This window comes from Molothrus ater, chromosome 6, assembly GCF_012460135.2.
Source record: "Molothrus ater isolate BHLD 08-10-18 breed brown headed cowbird chromosome 6, BPBGC_Mater_1.1, whole genome shotgun sequence".
In the NCBI taxonomy this organism is placed as follows: Eukaryota; Metazoa; Chordata; class Aves; order Passeriformes; family Icteridae; genus Molothrus; species Molothrus ater.
The window spans coordinates 7904444-7921113 of NC_050483.2; the positions used below are offsets into that span (position 1 = coordinate 7904444).

At 43.3% G+C, this 16670-nt stretch overlaps 1 protein-coding gene across 3 annotated transcripts in view; it reads right to left on the reverse strand.

Annotated features, from left to right (window-relative positions):
• Positions 1-3040: 3040 nt before the first annotated feature.
• SHANK2 (SH3 and multiple ankyrin repeat domains 2) overlaps positions 3041-16670 on the reverse strand; it is a 250055-nt gene continuing 236425 nt past the window's right edge. For all 3 annotated transcript variants that reach the window (XM_054515204.1, XM_054515206.1, XM_054515205.1), the window contains one exon: positions 3041-9744. In XM_054515204.1, coding sequence (XP_054371179.1) covers positions 9171-9744 — 574 coding nt within the window. In that variant the 3' untranslated portion in view covers positions 3041-9170. The remainder of the gene's footprint in view (positions 9745-16670) is intronic.

Consider the following 16670-nt stretch of genomic DNA (forward strand, 5'->3'; position numbering starts at 1 on the left):
AATCAAGCCTCTTATGGCTCTGCCTCCCCTCAGTTTGCACAGTAGTGCAGAAAACTTTAATGTGGTCAGCAAAGCACTGATAAAAATAAAGGCCATCAAAATCTCAGACTCAAACACAGCCTGGGAGTATTGCAAGTTGGTAATGAGATTTCTCTACTGAATATTGGGTGTTATTGGCAGTGCAAGCTGGAAACAGATCCTCCAGTGAGTTCATTCTGAGTTCCTCTGCTTTTAAAACTGTATTGCTGCTAATTTGCACTGGAATCATCTTTTCCTTTAAGCCCAGATATCAGTCTTGGCCTTTGACTTTTGTAGCTGGTAACTGCAAACAAATCCAAATGTTCTGGTGTTTATATTGGATATCATGAGGGAAAATATGGAATTTCATCTATCCAGGAAGAACAAGAGATCAGTCAGGAAAAGAAAGGTGTCCTGAGTATTAAAAAAAAAAAAGAGAGAAAAAAAAAAAGGCAGTGATGCAGCAAAAATATTTAACAGTTCTTAGACTTAAGCCCCAGACAAACCAGGGCTTATTTCTGTGGGAGGTTTTATTTGTGCCCCATTTACAGTGCAGGGATAAAACTGAGCCTTGTAATAAACCCAAGAACTCCAAATAATGAGAGAAAACTTGTGTTTTCAGTAGTGCAAGTAAGCAATATAATGAAATATTTGGCACAGTCCACTGGTGTCCTGACAGGTGGCCCTGTTGCCTTTTAGGGGACAGTGAATCATCCTTAACCACACATTTGGTCTGGGGTTTTTCAAATGAATGTTGGTTTTGCCTTTCAAATCTCTGAAATTCTTCACAAGGTTTCTTACTGTGGAGAATTAGACAGTTTTTTCCAGTCTGATGGAACATCCTTACTTTAGAACATTTCCTTTATCTGTTATTAATAATGTAAAAAAAGAAAAAGGAAATGCATGTGTTTTGCTAAAGATTTTAGATGTTATAGAAACTGCTATAAATTTTCTGGTGTCCTTGCACACAAGGACAATTAATAAATCCCCCAATGATCTTTAGCTGTTTTCTTTCTTTCTTTAAAAAATAAAAAAAGAACCAAACAAGCCACGAAAACAAACAGAACCTGAAGGTAAGGACTAAATGGCACTTGTTAACAGGAATACTGGAGCTTGTGCAACCTTGAATTTAATCTCTAAGGAGCTGCAGATCACTGTTTTATTTTATTTGTTTTATTGCACCTATTTTGTGCTGACAAGAGGATGCAGAACTGTGCAGAGGTGGAAATTTTATCTTCCTGAAGAAACCTTTGCCCCTTTTTCCTCGAGTTGCTTTAATGCTTTAAAGCACTTTAATGCTGCAGCCAGGCTTTAGGTTTGGCATATTTTAGGTGCAATATCCCAGGTTTTCTTTCTCTGCTCCAGAGCTTGGTCTGGTGCTTCAGTATTAATCTAACTAATAGTTTTCAATAGAATCCTGAACCCCTGGAATGGTCTGGGCTGGGAGAGACCTTCAAACCCCTCTCATTCCCCTTCCCTGCCATGGCAGGGACAGTTTCCCTCCATCCCGTTTTTCTCAGCCCACAGCTCTGGCAGAAGAGCTCACAGGAAGGTGTCCCAGGATCAGCTGTGTGCCATAAGGAATAAATCCCGGGCTGTTTCCTACAGGACCCCCCAGCACAGCCCCATTCTCCTCCCCATTTGGGCTCCCTCCCAGTTTGCAGCCTGAATCCATCCCCAGCTGGTGATGGGTCATTCCAGAGCCAGCATTCCCCTAGGTCAGCCCCCTCCCCTGGCAGTTCACCCCTCACGGAGGGGAAAAATCAGAAAGCTCCTTCCAGCCTCCCCATCTTGGGGTTAAACAGAGCGAGTCCTTCCCAGCCCTGCTCCAAGCTCCTCTCCCAGCTCATTCCCACCCTTATCCTGCTGGTCCCATTCACATCCTGTGAATGCCCTCCAGCTGCTGGCATCTACAGAGCTTTATTCCTTGGGATAAGGAATTTCCTTGCCCTTTTTTGTGGCTGGGTATTGTGCACGTCTCTGCCAAGCCAAATTTCTCTTCTTCCCTGTCCCCTTCGGCAGAGCAGTCCCGTGGAATTCCTGGCGGGATTCTCCACTCCGTGCATGTGCTACAAACAAATTTTCCCTGTTCCCGTGGCTCTGGGCTTTCCAGCTGGTTTTCCCTGGGATAAACCAGCCTGGTCAGCAGCACAGACAGCACCCAGAGGAGGATCTCTGCTGCGGGTGGCTCTGTCCCCAAGGGTGGCAGAACAGCACCAAGGTCAGAGGCTGGAGCTGTGCCCACAGGACAGAGCCAAAGGTGTGTCCAGGGTCTGCTCCAAATGCACAGAGAGGGGAGGAATTGGCCTCTGGAAGAAAACTCCTTTCCTAGGAACTGAAAACTAGCTTCAGGGAGTCACCTGCCCTTGCTTTGTGCCCTGTCTGCGATGCAGAAAATGAGAGATTTCAAATGACCTCAGGTGAAGTGTGTGCACCTGTAAATGTTCTGTTGCTGGGGCACTGAAAGTCTGACAGGTCAGCCAGCTGAACCTACAGAATGCAGCACACACTAAAGCTGACACCCACTGCTTTGGAAGGAAAGAAAACTGCTGAGACAGAGCAAATGGAGAGATGGGATGCAGCACAGCTTGGAAAAGAATTCTAAACACAACAGTATTTCTCTGCACTATTTGACTATGCCCAGATAAAAATGAAGTGATTGCTGTTCACTTGTCCGCACTGTGACAAGTAAATGGTAAGTGATAAATACATCAATAACAGAAATGAGAAAATGAGAAGTGAATTCTGTCTCAGTCCCCTTTCTGTCTGATCTCTTGGAGCTCTCACCTTGCCCTTGCCACTGCAGGTCTGACCCCAAAGGAGACCCCAAGCTGCAGCACAGGGTCACAACAAAAGGACAGAAGAATGACAGAGCCCCAGCAGTTCCTCACTCGGGGTTTTCTAGGGGTGGACTGGGTAGGGAGAGCCAGGCTTGGCCATTCCCTGCACCCAGCAGGGAATGCTCAGAGACATTCAGGTAACAGGAGAGCACCAGTGGAAAAGAACCCATTAAAACATGAGGTAGATTTTGAGGTTTCTGTATATTGTATTCTCTTCAGATTTCCAAAGCAAACAGGTACACGGCGACATTGATTCCAGTACAGGTTTAAGCACATGCAACACTGGTGTCCTATCTGTACATTGTTTTCTAAGGCTGCCCAAGGACCTTTACATTGAAAGCGTACAAGAACTCACACACACGTGCACGGATTCCTCCTGGCATCAGTCCTGAGGAAAAAAACAACTGGAATTTTATTGGAGAAACCAAACTTCAGCACTGCAAGCACATCAGGGCAATCCCCCCCAGCTGTTCTGAACTGCTTCCTAACCTCAAAACTCTTTTTTATTTATTTTTATTTTTTTTTCACAATTTGGAGCTGAACAGGCTGTTGTTCATCAGGTTGTAGTGTCAGAAATGGTTCAAAACAGTCCAAGGTTTACAGTACTGGAGACAAAACCTATATTCCCATCAAAAACCATGCCGGATGCAAATGAAGTATCACATGGAGATGCTGACGTTCAAAACAGAAAACTGAGAAAACATAAGCACAGAGAGACCAGAAAACACATTAAAGACTTCTCATTCATGTATAATTTGTGTAATTATACAGTCAGCCTTTCTGTAAAATAGTAAAGGCCTAAATACTCAGGCCAACCTAAATAACAACAGTACAAAATTTTCTAAAACGGCTTCTTGTAGAAAGAATGACAGTAGTTGAAAGTAAATAAATAAATATTTTTAAAGGTCTGATATTGCTCTGAGACAGTGTCCATTAGGTTCCACTAGATGTCAGTGGCACAGAACCAGTTTGTGGCAGACTTAATGGCATCGAGTCCACTTGGTTTATTTATTCATCATTGTTACCTCGTCTGTGAAACACAGCCCATGTCAATTGTACCACCCACCCAGGATTTATGGCAGTGAACTGAACCCAAAATAACAGTCTCATCTCATTTCTTTTCCCCCTCTTGCTTGCCTGATTTGAATAGAAGACTTGAAATCAGGCTCACAATGCCAAAAATGTGGCGAGATAAGGTCTGAGTCACTGCAGCTCCTCAGTGTTTCCTAAAGCAGTGACACAGAGCTCACTCCAACCCCAGCACTCTCTGTTTGTCAGGTACTGAACACCTTGAAGATAAAGCTTTTTATGTGAAATACAGTGTAGCTGATCCAGGTGGAAAATTATAAGGCACATACAATTTTTTTGTTGTTTTGTTTTTGTTTTGTTTTTTTTTTTTTAAAAAAAACACACACATTCTGAAGCGTTGTTACAATCGTGCTACTCTGGGTGGCCCAGCCAAGGACAGAGGGGATGAAAGTCCACGAAATGCAGGAAAATACAGGAAAAAAAATACAGAAAAAAATACAGAAACCAAAGAATAAAGCAGAACACATTGATACACAATGACAGCAATGATCAACTCTTCTCATTTCTTTGGCCAACAAGCAGTGACAATTGCAAAGCATTCTTTGTTTTGCCCTGGAAATACCTGACTTTATTTGGATACACAGATGTTTGCCACAATACCTGAAATAAGTAAATTAAAAAAAAACCCAAACAGGCTGGTTCTAGTTTGTGTTTTTAACAAAACAAAGCTGCCAAGTAATTGTTGTTGGGAAATCATGAGAGAAATAATAACAGGGGGCTACAAAAATGATGAGCTAGAATGACAGCTGAGAAGAGATTCATAGTTAAGGAACGTATGAAACCAAATCGCAACGGTTCTAGGCATTTATTCCAATATCTTAGAAAATAAAAATAAAAAATACTCTTCATTGCATCACCATTTAAAGACAGAAAAACAAATCTTTAACTTAAGCCAAAAGAAGATGAGAATTGTTTCCTCGTTTTTTGTTTTCTTTTGGTTGGTTGGTTTGTTTTTTTTTTTTTTTTTCCATTTGCAGCCTTGTTTATTCACAGTACAAACAGAGCCCGCTGGTACAGATTTCAAAGTCACAAGATGCACAAAGTCGGACAAGGAGCGCTGTTCCCTCCTCCCCTCTTCACAGCTGCTCTGCCCCAGAGAAAACCCAGCCCCAAATGAAAATAAAATCCCTAAACCCCCACTTTTCAGTGCCTGTGGAATCGCAGAGCAGCAGCAGCGGCACTGAAGCTTGGGGCTGTGCTTTGTTCCCCCCAACAAAGAACATTCCACGCATTTCGGAATTCCACCTTAAGGCAAAAAAAAAAAAATTAAAAAAAAAAAAAAATCAGGTAATGCAGTTTTCTACCTGTCCCCTTCAAAGTTTCCTGCTTTTCCAGATTTCAAGCGTGACCCGTGAAATTCAGTAAATGAACAGAACATCAGGCATAAGGAATGCTTTAACAAAAAAAAAAAAAAAAGGAATAACCAGGAAATGCTTTTCCCAACAATAAATCAATAAATTTCCCTTAGTTCTATCTACATTTTGTTAAAGCATTTTATGCGGTTTCAATAACAAATTGCAAATATTTTTGGCAACTAATTTTTTTTTTCTTTTTTAATAAAAATCCAGACAGTGTTCTCTGTTTGCAATCAGAACCACACCCTTAGTGCAATATTATATTTATTTCTTACAGTAATTTTGGTTGCCATACAAGAGTATTAAGGATTGGGGAAAAGTGCAAGTTACAGGAGCTTGATTTTTTTTTTTTTAATCAGTCGAAATAAGAGGAATTAAAGCACAAAAATTACAGCAACATAGATAACGTGAACACAAGTTGTTACACAAACTATAGCGAGAAACATATTAGTATCTAGAAAAGAAAAGAAAAAATGTAATGGAAAAATTATCAATATTTGTGGCTCATACACATAATCATCGCCAGATCAACTGGGTAATGCTTTCTAAGAACGGAGAGGAAAAGAAAAAAAAAATCACTATTTTTTTATTAACTTAAGTACCACAAATAATTAACTTCTTTGTGATATGTAAATTCTGTAAATCAACAGTCACATCTAGTCATTTTATAATATATGAATTAAACTTAAAATGTTCTCAGACACCTAGGGCAAGGAGTCTGTGCAGTTATACACAATTTACATCTTGTAAGATTTTGGTATTGTATACACAAATATTACAGAAACTAGGCATGTAAATGCAATTTATTTAAATTACAGTATATAAACAAAAGTTGATCCTAAAACCCAGAATATCATAGATCTCTAATGACTTTGTTTTTTCACTATCAGAGTAGCATGAAAGAAATGGGTCTTCTCTCCTCCCCCCTGGTGAAAATACTCGGAGGCCACGGCGTTATCTGTTACTATTGCTTTCTTTTTTTTGTTTCAAACCACCCCTCAGAGCTGGAGACCGAACTCGACTTGGCAGAGGTGCGTTCTGGTGGTCCAAGTAGGTCCCCTCAGGTCTCCTTACCTTTTTGCTTCATAGGACACAAGGTGAAAAATAAAACTATTCCCTTTCAGCTCTTTGATCTGCTCGTTTTTGTACCTGCTCTTGGAGTACCTGAAGAGATGCCCGAGCAGGAGCCACACCTGTGTGAGGAAGGGACGGTCCCACCTGGGAGTTACTGGGTGCGTCAGCCTTGCTCAGGGCAAGTTCAACCAACCAGAAGGTTGTGATCCAAAAAAAGCAGCTTTAAAAGTCAACTTCTATGTTTTTTTTTTTTTTTCTTTTACTACTGTATTTATTTCCTAACGTATTTCTGGCACGTGTTATAGAGGTAATAGCAACTGTACCCAAAGAAACAAACAAAAAAAAAAATTAAAAAAAAAAAAAGAGAGAGCATGGCATCAGTGGTTTATTTACTGAATTCTGTCGTATCACCAAATGGAAGACAAAAGATGGCTAAATTACCTTTTCTTTTCTTTTTTTTTTTCTTTTTTTTTTTTTCACTTCTTAAAGTGTGTGATGGCCTCAAGTTGCCTGCATCGACCTATCTGAGTGGAACTGCCATTTTCTACACCTCCCATGGAAAAACTCAGCACTCCTCGACAGCAAAACAGCCTCAGTGCTTCGTTTTTGTGACAAGGTTCCTTGGAACTCCCCAGATACAAACAGAGTGCAGTAACAGATGTTAAGTCAAGAGATTTGCTGTTCCATAAAGGGGGCAGGAGGCTTAAATAAGTTGATTTTTATGAGTTTCCAATGCGTTGGTAACTGTAACCACTTTTGAAGAAATATTCATCCTCCTCTGTAGAAGTTCTAGCAAAGATAGAAAATATAACACAGCTCTGCTGGTTCAGATGCATCCAAATGAGGTTGATTTTAAAAAGGTCAAGACTTTATAATTATTCCACAGAAATAGTAGTAAACCACAAAAAGTTTTTTTTTCTTTTTTTTTTGTTTGTTTTTTTTTTCTGTTTTTAACTTCCTAGCACTGAAGTGGCACAAAGGCTGCCCAGTAGACCAGCCACTTATTTTCTTAAAATATTGTGCTTATAAACTATCTGTACAACTATTTAAACTTGCAGTAAAGAAAGATATTTAAAATGCTAAACTTTATGTACTCATACTAGGGCTGTTGCAGACCTAATTAGACACTTGTTTGTGAGCAAAAAATAATCACAATAATAAAAAAATTAGAGATAGGCTGGACCATATCAAGGACCATATCAAGGAAAGAAAGTTCAGGTACCTTGCAAAATGTAAGGGAACCTGAAAGTTTGGTAGGGAGGCAGTTTAGCCATCCACACCCAATTTACCCACCTTGAACATCTTGAATATTCTGTCCAGAAAGTCCTACAAAACTCACAGATATTCAGAGGTGTTAATTACAAGGGGGAGTTCAAACATGCAGAGAGAGACTTGTTAACTTGAAAGTTGAAAAAAATAATAATAACAATATTTTTTTTTTTAAAAAACAAAGCCGTGTGAAGCAGCCATGGGTGTTTCTCCCCTGCTGACGGAAGTCTCCCGGAAAGTTCTGCCTGCCCCACTCCCAGCCCTGGATTCTGGCAGGGTGCTCCCACCTCTCGTGCCAAGGAATGGGCTGTGCCCAGCCCTCTGTCCCTGTCCAGAGCCAGTTCCTGCCAGCAGTGACAAAATGAGAGCCTGGATCCCTCCCCAGCCCTCACACCCCGAGACACTCGACAGCTCTTTCCAGCTTGGCATCACCTCTCTGCCTCCTCTCAAGGATCTGAAGCATTTCCATCCTAACAGGCTGAAATCCCTCTCTCACTTCAGATCCTGGCACACTTCCCACTGACTTCAATGGGAACATTCATCTCTCTTTTCCTTCCTTCTCAGCCTGCTGTTCAAAATACCCAGGCACTTACCACTCACTGAATTAAGCAGCACCTCCCAGGGCTCAGCCTCTCTCAGTGTCTCACTGTCAGGTCCCAAGCTGTGCCTGCACACCAAAGTTTGTCCTGGCTCGTGGAGTTCATATTTTGACTCAGCACCAGCTGAGCTGTTTGAGAACTGGTGGGGGGGTGGTCTCAGGTTCAAACTAGCTTCACTTTGCTGCACCTCTAAGTGTGGTCCCTCCTCAGCCTTTACTCAACATCTGCACCATCCTACAGGCCACGTCAATGGAGCGTGCACTGAACTTGTTCTGCCACCTTGGAAGAGTGCTAAATACCACTGCAGAAATAAAGAAATACTAGGTAAAACAGAGCAAGGTTACCATTGGACTGACCCCAGCAGAACAACCAGCTTCACTGCCAACAGATCAGGGAGCTATGCCAGTAAAAAAAGAGGAATATGAACTCCTGTGCCCGCCTCAATATCCCTGCTACTGATAAAACTGGGTTTGAGTGGTAATGGAGCAACCTGTCCTCTTAAAATGAACCAAGGGCTGGGGAAGGCAGCCTGCTTGGAGACTGAATGCCAAGGAGAGAATAAAATAAAATGCAATTTTTTTTTTCTGTCAGTCAAAGAAACCCTGAAATGTTTGCAATTTTAAAAGAAAATTGTCACACAAGGGTCCCAGCCAAGGGCAGAATCAAGAGTTTTGAAGTTAACAATTGTCTCTCTCTCACATCTCCCCACAGCTTTGAAATAAAATGGCCCCACTTCTTTAGCATCTTTAGGTTTGTGTTTGGGCATGTAGCAGACAGTCTACATCTCCTGAGTACCAGGAATTCATCTGTTTTCCCCCTCCCCCCCAATTTTGCTGGCACTCGCAGACAGACAAGGCATTTGGGGTATGTCAGTACCAGCCCATCTCTAGTTATCAACAGAAGTTTGTGAGGCAAGATAGCTATTCTTATCTGTCCAGCAGCTGCTTCAAAGCTCTTTCTATGTTCATTCTGTGCCCAACTCTAGTCACTCCAAGGTCTATCAGATCTTCCTTCTGTAGATTTGGTAAATGTGTGCCATCTATTTCATTGTCCATAAATGTTTCTTTATGTTCACCTAAGTTTAGACTTTCCAACCAATCTGCCACATCTGGTTTAGTCCACAGGTGGACAGGCTTAGTTGTAAAAGGCTTATTTGAGATTGGCTGTTGTAATATGGAGGGAGAAGGAGACCTGCTGCGCCCTGTGGTCAAGCCAAATAAGTCCCCAGAAGGGGGCTGGCTGGGTAGGCTAAATACATCGGACAGAGTTGGAGAAGGAGATGAGGCTGAAGCAGAAGCAGTCAGAGGAGCAGGCAGGATGTCTTTATTAATCTCTGTTGGTGAAACCACAGGGCTGGGAGCGTGCCTTGCTCCTGAGGTCCTGCTGTCATAGTCTGGGGACCTGCTCTGCAGTGAGATCGGCTGGCTGGCTCCGGGTCGGACAGTGAAAGTGATTGTTGTACTTCGTGTACCTGAGACAGTACTCATGACTTCCGTGCTCCTGCAAGGGCAAACAGACAGGCACAGTTAGAGCTGCTGGCCACCAGCATGGCCCCACCAGCACGTGGTCATTACAGCGTGGCAGTGCTTGGGGAGTTTCACATTTTAACTACAAGTACAGAAACAGGATCATCGACTCTTTCCCAGAAACCAGCACCAATGGTAAGCCATAGTTAAAGACAGAACATTTGCTTATGAGCAGTCCAGGAAAAAACATGCTTCCAGAGCACATTCTCTCCCTTTTTAATACCTGTTCCCAAATTAAATCAGAAGTGCTGAGTGGAACAAGCACACAAGCATTTCGTACTCTCAGCAAAGCATGACCAGGAGTTGACCTTCCCTTTGCTACGTGGAGGGTTGGAGTCCTTTAGTTCTTCAGTTCTGGCTTTACACATAACATTGCCAATAATTGTAGTGGTGGAAAGTTTCAGCAATGCTGGATTTTGGATCTTTGGGCTTCACTCAGTGAATTTTGCAGCATGTTTGTAGTTTATAGAACAAGCTGCTCTTATTTCCCTTTCTATCCATGCTTTAAACATAAAACAATTCTTCTAAGGTGCCTAAAACATCTCAGTGTCTATTTCCTTCCATGGAGAAATTATACTCTGGCAGTTTCACCACAAAATTGAGGAGACAAAATTCTTTTCCCTGTGCATGACTGGAGGTGATGTAGCTGGGGTCAAGTTCTGCCTAAAGAAAATGAGTTTCAGATTAGGAATGAAGCAGGCGTGAACCTCGCTGAGAGGCTCGCTCTGATGCCCAGCCTGACAGGGTGGGTCGAAGGAACACGACCCTCTGCTTCTGCCTGCTGGCTACAGAAGCAAATTTAGAAGGTTTGGGTCTGTTCATGTCATCAAAGGCTTGACCCCACAGCCCTCACTCCCATGGGAAGAGCCTGCTGGTCAGCGTGCACACTTCAGGACACTCCACAGAGCCCTTGCATGCCTGGAGCTCCAGAGTTCTTCGCTTCAGAAATAACCTGCCAACTGGGAAAACCTTCAGAACACTAGTCTAAAGCACTTGCAGACCAAAGGACGGGTTTATTTATCCTGGGAGCAATGCCATGGAGTCCAGAGGATGATGTGGCTGACGCTGTACTGAGATTTGCTGTGCAGACCCTGACACAAGCCCTCTGTTTCTGAGTCCTGTTTTTGAGTGCCACACTGTCCCCAGGCCTGGCCTGTCCTGCCTGGGCAGGACTGAGGATGGCTTGGGTGCATGATGTCAGATGGAAATGCTCCCATTAACCCTGCACAGCATTAATTCTGCACTGCTGTGCAGAAAAGAACTGAAGGAGATGAAGGAAAAGCAGGGTAATGGCAACATGGGGCAGTGCTAACAAAGGGGTTATTAATCCCTTCCTCCCCCACTGCAGCCCTGAGCTGGAGACAGTGATTCCCTGGCTGGCTGCTGCTTGTGGAGAGCCCTGAGAGTGTTCCCTGAATCACCCCTGGGGCTTTGGGCCTTCACACCAACCCAGAGCGCAGGGAGGTGCAGCTCTGCCACACTGACAGCTCAGCAGGTCCCCTTCAAATAAAGCTCCCTGTCATGAACAGAGCACTGAGAATCACTTTTGGGAGAACCCACATCTAATTCACACCAACATTTGCACTGATTTCCCACAGGCTGCTCCATGGATTTCAATGGGAACAGGGGGATCTCTTTGGAAGATTGGTACTTCACTTAAAACCCAGTAGGAGCAATGCTTCCAGCGCTTATGGCTTTGTAATTTAACACAGAAAGGAAACACTTGGCAAGGTTTTGAGTGCTCCCTGTGATGTTTTTGGCACCTAATGGCTTTCATTGTCTTCCAAGGCTGGAGCTAAGCACTCTTATAAATAAAAAGTCTGTGGCAAGAGACTATTAAATTCTACTAACCAAGGGGAACAAGTTATTTCCACCTCCTTTACCTTAGCGCTAGGAGTCTCACACTCATTACTAAGGCATGATATAATTTAAAACCAAGAAAAAGCCTTCTTTGAGAAAGGTTGGGGTAGTGCTATCCCAGGGATGGCAAGAATGAGCTTTGTATAAATAGGGAAATGAATCCCTGATCTTTACCTGCAATCACCCTTCTACTTAACTTTCCTGTCTTGCAAATATTAGAAATTAGGGTTTTGTATTTACACCCATTGTGGCAAGATCAAATGGATGATGAAAATACACCTTCTTTTATTCCAGGTGATGAAAGATAATTTCTACTGCTTGACTGACAGCTCCAGGCTCAGTGCTTTGCAACTCACTTTTGCTGCTTCTCCTTCAGACTGCTCCTCTTAAAGACTCCCTGCCCAGCCTTGTTCAGGAAATTAAATAAAGGATGTTAAGATAGAAGAAACAAACTCCCCCAAAATAAACTCTGTGCTCTCATTTGAAGTATTCCTTGGCTGGTGTTCCCTAACTTTCTCAGCCTCATGGGCAGGAATTGTCAGGGTGAGCAAAGCATCCCAGGCATCCTGGTCCTCTGCTTCCTGTCAGCCTGGATCAAAACATTGGCTTCACATGGCTGCAAGCAGCAGCAGGAGAACTGAGAGCATCTTGCTTTTTCCAAGCCAGAGGTTCAGGGCTGATGATTATTAAAACAAAACTCTGAGATAGGGATAAGACTTTTTTAGCTGATTGCAGAGGTTTCAACACCAACTCAGTTCAGAGCCGTGTGAGTACTCAGATCTCATGGCACGGGCACAGCCCTGGTGAAGCCCAGGGAAGTCTGCCAGGCTTTCAGTTCCATGCCTTTCACTCCAAGATTACTTTCCCATGTTCTTTTCCCCCTTTTCCACCTGCCCTATCAACTACATTTTTTTGTGCTGCACTGTAATTGTAATCCAAGGGAAAAAAAAAACCCAAGGATATTTATGTAACTCCTATGCATCCTAAATTATAATTTATGACATCTCCCCACACGATCTGGGGTGCAGACACAGCCTTGAAACCATCATCTGTCTTGTATTTTATGGTTGGTTGGCAGCCTGGTCAATAAGGAGGGAGCAGGTTCCAGCTGGAGAGCAGGCAGGGTTTGTTGTGTTACGGGGTTTCCGGATCTTTAATCATTTTTAATCACAATTTCTTATGCCTTATTTGATCATCTGTTATCCTAAACATGTCAAATCCATATGAAACCTGCCAAACCCCAAACTTCATTAAAAAAAAAAGGTGAAAAGTATGATAATTATTTTAAATAAATGTTGCTCTATTAGAATCAGCATATGGTGGTAATTTATAAACATTTGCTGCTGTGAGCCTGCACTGATTGCAAAGCCCATTATGTTGCTTCATATTAAAATCAAAATATATAACCTATATGTCACAACCACATGGCCTCCAAGTATAAAAGCCATCAGCACAGCTTGTAGCCAAAACATTCTTTTAAATTTTAAATTATATTTGCAAGATTCAAATTTACTGTTAACTTAATATCAGAGGCAAATCAATGCAGCAGCTCCCATGGAAAAATAAAAACCCCATATCATTCTCAGCTCCTGGGAGCTGTTTTAGCCCAGAACTTTCCAGAAGACTTGCTGGTTCTGACACAGCTTTTCCATTGTATCAAAGGAAAACACTTTTAAAACCAAGAATGAAGTAGCTGTATAGGGGTGCTGCAAGAAATTAAATTCTTACAGATCTTGGAGGCTGCACAAACCCCAAACTTTGCCTTCACCTCTTAATTTTTTTACTCTGTTGTCAGAGGCAAATTGCATGGCAGGAAAGTAAGGCAAGAATTGTGTGTTTTGGGGGCAGGTGCAGAACAAGGGCTGACGTGATGACTGGCAGGATGCAGAGCTCCTCACAAGGGCGTTATTCCGGGGAGAAGAATTGAGAGCTGCTCCGTGTCTGCTGCCAGGAAGGAACAGGCAGGAAGGGCTGTGGGAGTCTGTCTGTGCAGGAGCAGGAGTTTCCATGTGAAATGTCTGGAGAGCAGCAGGAAGGGGATGGTGCTAGGCCAGGAGGCAGCCTCAGCCCTCTCTGCTTGGATAACTGCAGGGGAAAGGGAAGCTGGAAGAGAACGGGGGGAATTCCACAGCTCTCAAGGACAAGACGACCACACAGGCTGGTTTGTCTTTACTTTTAGCCTCACACAGGTGTGTAAAACTGTATTAATCATCCCTCCCCACCCCTCCACCTCCCAAAATCTGGCAGAATCTGGCCATATCTGAAAAGTCCTGCCCCTTGTTTAGTTGCTCAGACACATTCAGGGATCTGGTCTTATGTGCTCATGTCAGCAACACATTTTCTGAGTACTCCTCTGATGAGTGTGGCTTTTATTTCACCTTGAGATGACATCCTAGGTCCCATTTTAGGATGGCTACCATTTCTGGATTAGGATGATCTAATCCACACCGCACTGTGAGAAACACAGTCACCACCAAAGTCACTGAAATGCAATAACAATGGGTGAGCACCAAAAGCAGCAGAATGTACAACACAGAATAGTCCATGCTTTATGGTTGGCACTTACTTCATGGCACTTCAGCATGGCCCTCCTCTGACAACAGCAGTCATGACAGCAAATAAAAATGACAAAATGGAATGACTGAAACACTGCAGAAATCACTGACAAAGCAAGCAATCCTGTGAATTTGGCTGGCAAACAGTTAACGATGTGAAATGAGTCTAATGGGAGAGCAGCAAGTGAAAAATCAAGGCACTTATTTCATCCTCTGCCAAACCCAGACATCCTTTACCATAAACCAAACACAGGATCACTCCCTGTAAAGGACTCACCACTAAGTTCTGTTCTACCTTACCTGCTTGTGGAAAAATAAAAGGAACTTCTCCAAATACTCATGAAAAAAACTAATTCATTGATGGCCAAAATCATTGGCCAGTTTCACTTTTAAAACTTGTTATTCCAGCACAGTGCAGGTTATTCTTCCTAGAGGACTCAGTTCCACAGCATCCTCCATAACTCCCACACTTATCATGAGTATTTCCCACCACCAGCAGTGATGCCAATGTGCCCCAGAGGTTGCAGGATTGTGCAAACACAGCTGGGCAAACACAGAAAAACTGGATGTGTTTCTCCCTCTGGCCAAGCCATGGATCATTTTGGTGTGGTGCTGGTGGAGAGCAGCAGGAGCTGCTGTTCATTACCCCTCATCAGTGCTCCAGAGGCACGAGGGAGGGAGGGAGGGAGGGAGGATGCTGTGTTCCCTGGGGCTGAGCTGTGTGTCCCTGGCAGCCCCCAGGTTTATCCTGCCTCAGCCACACTGCCTCAGGCCCTGGATCTCAGGGGCTGCCTCCTGATGTTGCCACAGGACTGCAGGGTCACAGCCAGAACAAACACTCCTCCTCTCTCCCAGTGAAAGCCCCGCTCTGCTCTTCTCCCCGTGCTTTCATCAGCTCCATATAAAAGCCAGGGGCCTCTCAAGTGCATTTACAGCACTGCTGCATTTATTGTGGTTGACATGTCCCAACCTCCTCGCCTGCAGGAGGACATGGATAAACCAGATTAAAACCTCTGTCACCACAATTGATGGCCATAATTCCGCAAAGTCAAAGGTGGCCAAAACTGGGAGTGGGATCTGGAGCTCTCTTCCTGAACCTCGTGATCAAACTCTTTAATTACACTTCAGTTAATACAAAGTAAGCAAGGGCATTCTCTCACTTCTTCCTCTTTTCCTTTCTCCTGCTGGGCTCCTTTTTCCTATCCCACAGGCTGGCCACTACCACTGAGGATGGAGGAGCAGATGGTTTCCAGCCAAGCGTTTCCATGCTCTATTTAAAAATCTTGAAGCTCGGCGTCTCCATAAGAACCACGGGAAAACTATAAATACACCATGGAAAATGATTGATAAACCAAGATGCAGAGAATAAAAGCAGGTTTACGGTGGTCTCAATGTAATAATTCAGAAATGCTGTTCAGGACCATAGAATGATCTCTCCCTAATCCCCGTTTATCAAAAACACACAAAGAAGGTGTTTTTATGTGTTACTGCAGCCAGTCATTACCCCACTGTCAGTAGTTTAATTCACCCCTGTGCCACCCTAACAGGGCAGCTGCCTTCAGTGAGCCCCAGTTTTGCATCTACTGGCTGTGCAAAGAGAATTCCTAGTGGAATTTAGGATTCCAACCTGGCCTATAATCTCATGCATGGCCCCATAAGCAGATACATATTTTTAATTTCATCAGGCTGCCTGTGCTGCGAACACCGCCCAAGCGAGCCTGTGAATGCTGTTCCTATTTATAACTCTTCCCAATCCTTCTCCTTGGCTGAAGGATAGGAACAGGCCCACTTATTATCACTGCTCTGTTTGTAGAGCTAACGAGTTGTTCTTTAATTCAGCAGAATCCCTGATTTTTCTGAGCCAAAATTCCTTGGTCCCTTTCTAATGCTACCTCACAGGGAAGGGCTGCAAGATCAACAATTGGTTGTTATAAGCTTTAGAGTATTAGGGGGGAAAAAATACCAAGGAACTCCAGGAATTTTACCTTTGAAATTTAAACATTAGCTTTTACACTTGAAATTTTCACAAGGTGGTATTCCTTGGTCATAATATTTGACAGTTTTGTAAAAAAATTGTGTCAGTCGTGCAGTTGGGCTAGAAAGGCTGTAATTTATTTAACTTTTAGGGAGATAAAGCTGGAGTAAAAGCAGTGAAGAAAACCCACGGGGCTTCTGATTCCACAAGTGAACATCTCCACTCCCATCTCTCTGCCTTACCCTGGTTGAGATGAAAAGACTCTGCCTGCAGCACCTTCTCAAACACACTTCCAGCATCTGTAGATTGCTGGCTCTCTTCTGCTGTCTCCTGGATTATTATTTGCTTAAAAATAAATCCTTTCCTGGTGGTTTTAGCAGCTCCAATCCAGCTCATAATTAAGAAGCAATCACATCAGTCAGGAAAATGGCAGGAAACAAAACCCAGCCCTCTTGTCTCCTGTTCCCACTGGGAATGCCGTGGAGGTGTCATTTTCTCCCACAGTCAAAT